Below are 7,995 nucleotides of genomic sequence, written 5' to 3'. Positions count from 1 at the left end.
ACTTGTTACGCTTGTGATGGAAAGATTTACCACTATCCCTTCCCCCCAAATAAATAAATAATAACCTTATTTATCTTTAACATAAAATGAAAAATAAGGCCAAAAACATTTCCCTTTAGGAATAACTGTGCACTATGAGTAGGTGCAAATAGAGTAGAAAAAAAAATAAGATGATTAAAGATCTTGGTCACTTTAAAATATTACCTGAGGGGACTTTATTTTAAGGTCCTTATGTGAGTAGTACCCTAAAAAGAAAGGAATAAAATACCTGGGGAGCAAGAAGTAAGGAAAAGAAACAGCAAAGAGAATTCAAACGTTATCATTCCTTTCATTTTGTTTCTCAAAGAATTTGATGAAACAGATGAAGGAAAGATGCAGAATTTGACCTTGAAAAGATCATTAATGTGATAGTAACTTCTAAGTGATTGAGTTTGTGATTCAAACTTCTCACAAATCCAGTAGTGAAGCAAAAAAGACAGATTGCAAATGCACTTGACTTTTCAACAAGGTTTTTCTCTTTGTTCAGCCAACTGGCCATTTAAGTCCCTTTCTTCATAATCATAATAGGATCGAAGTTTAAGAATTATAAGCTTATACAGACATGAACAGAGAGGGAGAGAAAAGTATAACAAGAGTTATCAAATTAACGAAGGTACTTACATAGGTTCCAACAACACATTATTTAATTTATTTTCATCTACGATCAGGTAGAAACCAGAAGAAACATTTGTAGCTTAATAAATAATTTAATTTCTTGAATTTCTATGTAACATATAAATTTATTTTTACAGGATATATAGAGAGCATACTCATAGAGAGCAACAGACTTATGAAACGACTATAAAACACAAATTATAATTCAAGTTTAAAATTTCTCATTTTTACACTTGTATTTGTCTATTTTCCTATTGCTAGTCAAAGCAAAACCAAATATATAATCGTAAGTATTCTAAGAAAAAAAGGAGCGCCTCCATCACCTACACATGAGTTACATACATTCTAGATTGTACAAAATCAAAGAGGGTAGGCAAAACTAAAGAGAAACACTATGTAAAATGCACTTTTTTACTGACTGTTAAACATTTCTGAGAGTGTCTGAGTTTAAAATTTGACTTGAACACCAGCAGAGGAAAATGACTAAATTCACTTTCCTATTTGGGTTCCCTCAAACTCTGAAAATGCAAAAGTTTTTACAATTCAATAGCAAGTTATATGAACATATTTCCACTACTTTGGTGGAAAGAACACTCTAAGGAGTCTAGCTACCAGGAGCATATGTTGCAAGGAATATGGACAACTGTCCATGTATCCTAACATAAAGATGTGTTCATCCCAGTTGAGAATTAACCTAAAACACTCACGTCTGATCTCCCCAAATTTAGTCTCTCATTGACTAGTAAGAATAGATCCAAATTACTTTGCCACATGTTCATGCACTATGTAATATGTCATTTTACATTAAATCTTTTTTTTTTTTGTAATGACCAGCATGCCCTTTGAAACTTAAGGTTATCTGGACTATGAAGACTGAAATTTACACAACATCAATATTACATGTAATAGTCTCAAGTTCATGTGTAGTTCTTCGGTTTCTACTCATTAAGTAGTGGAGGGAATACAGTGTAATGACTTAGAGCAATTGCCTTTGTTAGTAAGAGAATACTTTTCAGGCTGTGGACCCTGGGGGATGCATCAACAAAGGTAGTGAATGGTAGAAAAACAATAATGCCTTACTTGACTTACTTCAATGAACAATCCAGAAACATGAGTTTGTCAGTGGACTCAGAGACTATTTAGAGGAACGTTTACTAAAGAGCAGAAGGAAATTTTTCTTTTTATGTTATCTTATGTGTCTATAATGGAGAGATGTTTTGTATTTTGAGCCTGGAAGGAAGAAATGATACTTGATGGAAGATTAGAACAGAGTTCCTTCTTTTCATTCTGGGCCTTTTCTATGCATGTAACTGAAGTTTGATGATGACAAAACACACAAAATTAGGATTAGGATCAAGTCATAATTATCATCCTTTATCCAAACTCATACAGGTCTTACAGTTCTGTGTGGCAGTATCTTAGTTATTGAGACAGCACAGACTTTCATTTTGTTGCCAATCATGAGTAAAAAGTAAAACTTTAAATAACTACCACCTCTCTTCAGTTTAGCCTCTAAATTCTTCGTCCTGCCCCAAAGTTGTATCATAAGTTCTAAAACTGGCCAAAGCACAGCTACTGAAAACAAAGCGTGTAGCCAATTCTAAATCTTAGCATAAGAAAACTGTATCCCTTTGGAAAAACAGGTCAAATGGTTGTTTCTTCTACTCCTGCACTAGATTAATTCTTCTAAGTTTTGTTGTAAGAAACGTGATTAAATCCAAACCATAAAAAAGTTTAATGAAATAAGGCATCATGCCAAATGGCCTGATTTCACACTCCCCCAAACTATCTTTTGAGTAAATTAAGAAGTGAGTAAACTATCATAGTAGTTAGTCAACTCTCATTTATTTGGGTGTGAATTACTTGTCATCAAGGAAAGTTTTTCCTCACTATAAACCAAGTCTCCCACAAAGTTGGGTTATGTTGGAAGAGGAATTGCCTCTGTTTGTTAAAAGAACAATAATCATCCCCTGAATTTTCATGAGTGAAGGTAAGGAATAGTAGCCATCACAGAGTCTGCAAGATATATGGTTTTTCCGAATGTCAGTTTCTGAGAATATGCTCTAAATCCAAACATCAATAACCTTTTAGGTGACAGATGTCTTTTGAGACTCAGATCCCAGAAGACATAGTTTTGCCCACATTCAAAATTTTGTCTGGAATTTCAAGGGCTTTGTTATTTCCTTTAATCCTTTTTTATAGACTCAAGGTATCCTTGAACCCAAGTTTAAGGTTTATTGTTAAGAATAATCCAAACTTGACTGTTGGTTACATTCTTTCTTCAGAACAATAAATTGGGAAGGGTTAGTGATAAGACAAGGAATATCTCTGTTTCCATGAACATGCTGCTCCCACTAGGGAACTCAGTTGCATCATCATCTCTTTGTAATAACAATATATATTGTTAAAAAACTCTTCAGTGATAGGGCATATGTGTCTGCAGGTAGGATTTGTTACTCATTCAACAATAGTTCACCTTTCTTAATCAACCATGACAATAATGGGAATAATGAACAAGCAAGTTCAGATCACAAACAGTAAGGGATTTTCCTCTTTTGTGTCTACGGATTCTCTTAGTTCCATTCATCTTACTTGCACAAGTAAAATTTAGTAAGCTTTCTTCTGGGACTAATGATTTAACTTAAACTAAATTTTAAAAAGACAGAAATTAAGCACAAGATAAAAATCACTTCTTAGAAAGAGGAGAACTAGGGTGTCATTCCAGAATCAGAAAATACTTTACAAGTGTACGATTTAATGTTCTCCTGGAAACGGTGATCTTAATTCACATAAGTGGTATCTGTGAAAGTTAACGACTATTCTAGGATAAACAAAACTTACTTGGTGTTTAGGATTGGCTCTCAGTTAATATTTGTTCTTGTTATAAAATGCTAAATAATAACGAAATAAGGAAGAAAGCAGTCTCTAGGTATTTAGGTCCATAAGGTTCAAATACATAGACTATGAAGAAAGTAATAAACACAAAATGGTTGACTGAACAATCAGTTGTTTAGCTATAGAAATGTAGTAGCTTCAGGTCTCTTAACTCGTTGTGTCTTAGATTTACTTCGTATAATTGATCTAAACGTAAACCCACTGGCTGCATGAGATACAAATTTCTTCTCTGCCCGTAGGAGTCGTAAGGAATGGATTACAAATTAAATAATCAAAGATTTGAGCACCAGTATAAAGGGCAGGACGCTCACAGGCAGCAAGTAGAGGTTACATTAAAGAACCAGGTGGACTTTCGAATCCATAATATGTCACTGAGAGTCTGAGCAGCGATTGATGAAAAACAGGCAAGGCCAAACATCACGCATGTCCAAGTCCAGAAGCCCATTATCTCCCTCAGCTTGGCTAACATAGTCACACTTCCAACTATGTTTTTACAACTAGCATATTCTTATTCCCCATAGCCCCCACCAAAAAAAAGAGAAGGATGAAACCTAAGCACTAGGGAAAATACATTTTCTTCTCTCTTTATTGTGAATTCTAACATAACTTTTGTTAAACATAGAGCACGTGAACACATGACAGTTTCCTTCATTTGTTCTCACAAGGAGCTGATAGAGGAATACTTGGGAGGAATGTTTCTAAAGCCAGAGATAGCTTCTTCTCCATTTATTTCATTTTCTAAAAATATGACAAAGCATTAGAGGAAAAGAAAGGTTTTAAGTTGTGAGAATATCAAATATTACCCATCAATCCCTGAATCATGCTATTCAAAGTGCTTAAATCTACACTAAAAATAGAACAAAAAATGTACTCCCAATGCAGCTAAATTAACACCTATGGATGCCTAAAATATGACTGTGGTCTGATTACTTCCCCTACATTTATTCCACACTTCCATCGTACACTTAAAAAAGAAAGAAAGAAAGAAAGAAAGAAAGAAAGAAAGAAAGAAACAAACAAACAAACCAGGCCATTGCCATGTTTGCAGTTTTCTGAGCACTGGGGGGATCTGGAATCCAGTCCAATGAGGTTCACTGCCACCAGTCCCTGACAAGTGTCCATAGTACAAAGTAAACAATGGCCTTCTTGGATTCTGAAAATAACCCAATGTGCAAAGCTGACCTTCAAGTTTATGTGTCCTTGCAGCTTCAATTCTGGTTTGTGAAAATGTGACACAGGTCCAAGGGGAGCTCGAGAAGAAAGAACAGATTGTAGAGAAGGACCCAGGTGAGTTGTAAGGGAAATAAGCATTTTTTTACCAAATAAAAATCAATGTACATCCCAAGGCTCCTTTCCCTTGTCACACAAATATGAGACTTTTGCATTGTTACAAAATTTTTATAATCACCTCTCATACATTTGCAATTCAATTTTACCCTCCCCAGTGAACTCGGCTGAAGTTTACGTTTTAGTGCGTGTGGCCTACTCACACCTTAGTATTGTGACCACAGCTGCTTCAGAACTGTGTTCTCGTTATACGCTGTTAGGAAGAAACCAAACATACAAGTCACTACACAAGCCCACAGACAAGGACCGGAATGGAAGTTCCTACAGTGAGTCACTGAAGTAATGTGTAAGTTCTATTATCAGTGTTTTCATCACATTGATTTTTTTTTTAAACTAAAAGCTACTTAGGTAATATTTCCCTTGAGGAATTGTGCCCTCTGCAAGTTCCTTTATGATTGATTTTGCATCATTTTCAACATGAATATGTATTAGCTGCTTATGTCATCGATTTCAAACATAAAGCTAAATGGTAAGGGATGTATTTCCTGGGAGCATCAGCTTTCTGTTTCTGAAAGACAGAATTATACCGTTAAAATAAAACTAATTCTTTATACAGTAAAATTAATTATTTTAAATACTTTCTCATCTAATTTAAAAACTATTTTGTGTAAATAATGTTTATTTTGAAAATACTGATTTCTGTTGGTATTCATATGTTTGACCTCCTGAGTTCTTATATAAACACTTTGATATTAATAAGTGTTGCTTATGTTCACAAACTGAAACCACACACTTGATTCTGAATATAGCAGTGAAAATTAAATACAGCGAATTAACATTTAAATACAAGGGGATCCCACAATAAGTTTCACAGATTTGTTCTGACTCTTTAGAAAATAACATTTTGTATAATACAAGGTGACAAAATATATTTGATGACACATCCTGTCCTTCCCTTTGGTTTGGAAGCCTTCAACGTAAATTTCATTTTGACTTGTGTTGATTCACCCTTTTGAGTTAACTTGCCTGGCATTTGCACATAATCTCATTTGCAGAAAAATTATAGAGGGAAAAGAGGAAGTAGAATATTAAACAAAAACAGCCACAAACACATTCATGCCTTTCCAGGAAGTGATCAAATATAGGGCTTGATTTTTTTTGTTGTTTTTTTGTTTTTTTGTTTTTTTTTGTTTGTTTCTTTTGTTTTGCTGTGTGTTTTATATATATATATATATATATATATATTTATATAAGGGTACATCAACTCATTTATAAAACGGAAACAGCACACTCTCCCCCATTTTCATGCCCTTGATCTTCTCTTCTTAGCACTCTGTAGTGGTCACTGTCAAGTGACTAGCACACTTTTGGGTCTGGAGTGTATTCTGAAGAGCAGTGAATTAAATGTTAAGACAGTTAGACCCACCCCCACCCCTTCTCAGAGTTTACATATCATGCCGCCATTAGAAGGGTAGAGGTGGGGAATGAGGTGGGACAAGGAAGAGATTCAGGGCTCTGATTGGCGGGGCCCTCCTATGAACAAGTGTTCTTCTCATGGTTTTTTTTTTCTTCCCCAAATGGCAATGCTGGCATTCGTTGCACTGCTCTCTGAAGGCCCACATTGGCCCTGCTGATCCTAGGCAGAACCCAAGAGAGGATCCGGTGCTCCTTGTCCCATCGGATAGATTTGTCCAAGCACCCCAAGGAAATGTTAAAAGCAAAACAAAATCAAGGAAAGGAAATGAAAACCCATTCTAAAACTAAACTAATGAAGCAAAAAAGGGTTTTCTATCTATACAGAAGTCTCTTCTTTAAAAAAATGTAAATTTACAAATTCCAATGACATATAAAACAAAGTCAAAAAATGTAATGGTAAGAGACGTGGTAAAACAGGAAGACACTGATGCTACAAAGAAATTGCAAAAAACATATGTACAAGACCCTGTTTTTCCTCGTGTTCTAGAGATTGTAATGCATGTTTTTAACAGCAGCAGTCGAGGATTTAGTTCCAGGCACTGGACTGCAGACTCCACGCAAACTCCCAGGGACTGGACGTCCCTTGCTTTTCTGTCACCAAATCACACTGGATATACTGGTCTCCCTTGGCAACAGCGGCAGGATGGCACTGTTTGTGTGGGCCTCATCTGGATTCTGCTCCCTGCTCGATTTTGTCTGTGGCCGCTGCCCGTTGATGAGTGTCATAGGGATGTTACAGTAGGTATGCTGATTTCCTATGGAGGTAAGAGGCAGGGTGCCGGTAGGAGGTACGTCGTACTCATAGCTTCGGTAGTAGTGTTTCTGACGCATCTGTGAATGGTACGTGTTGTGAAAGGTGGAACGGAGATCTGGATGGGCAGTGGCTAGAGCTGTGGAGGTGGCCGCAGCCATGGAAATGGCTGAGACAGTCTGCAGCTCCCCAAAAGGCCCCTGCTCACTAACATCTAAAGCCTGCTCATGTGTAATGGGTTCTATCCTCTTAAAAGGCATTTCATATTGTAAACGTTTCCAGAACTTAGAGTTCAACTTGTTGCATTTTGGTCCATGCCATTTAATAACGGTCAGGAGCTTGATGGTGTGCTTGAGGGCCTCCACCTCCTGGTAGTTCATAATTCCTCGTAGTTCACTGCACTCAATTAGTATTACTTTAATTTCTCCAGTCACAAGCATGTTTCGAAGTCTGGTCTCCAGCTCAAAGATGCTCCAGCCCCTTCTGACTACGTAATTTGGGGTCATGACAATAATTAGCCGCTTGCTTTGATCTACACACCTTGCCACATCTTCAATGTATGCTACAAAAGAGAAAAGGGTTTGTCAGAATAAGTAAATTGAACATTTGGTCCAGAAAGCCTCGGTAGACTCTCTCTTTCTCTCACATTTAATGAGAATTGCTGGCTGTTGGGTAAAACTCTGAGAAGATGAAAATAGCCAATGATCACTTTGAATAGTGTATGGACTTTTCTTCTCTCAGTGTTAGAAATAGTTTCCCAGGTACAAATCGCTCATATCGTTTCTTTAAATGTCAAGGCTCATAACATGAGATGCTTTATAGAATAATGGAAGTAGCTCTTCAGGGGTATCAAAACTTATTTTTCAGATGAACACGCAATGACATTTCTTTCTTGAAAAACTGACAGACGGAGAAGAACCAAAAGTTAAAAT

The 7,995-nt window shown here is 36.3% G+C and overlaps 1 protein-coding gene across 1 annotated transcript in view; it reads right to left on the bottom strand.

Moving 5' to 3' along the window:
- Positions 1-674: 674 nt before the first annotated feature.
- The window catches only part of IL1RAPL1 (interleukin 1 receptor accessory protein like 1), a 1,156,506-nt gene continuing 1,149,185 nt past the window's right edge, over positions 675-7,995 (bottom strand). Inside the window, exon 11 of the mRNA XM_010970316.3 lies at positions 675-7,625. Coding sequence (XP_010968618.1) covers positions 6,907-7,625 — 719 coding nt within the window. The 3' untranslated portion in view covers positions 675-6,906. The remainder of the gene's footprint in view (positions 7,626-7,995) is intronic.

This window comes from Camelus bactrianus, chromosome X (assembly GCF_048773025.1).
Source record: "Camelus bactrianus isolate YW-2024 breed Bactrian camel chromosome X, ASM4877302v1, whole genome shotgun sequence".
Lineage (NCBI taxonomy): Eukaryota > Metazoa > Chordata > Mammalia > Artiodactyla > Camelidae > Camelus > Camelus bactrianus.
Note: the sequence above shows the minus strand (reverse complement) of the source record. Positions and strands in the feature narration are given on the sequence as shown.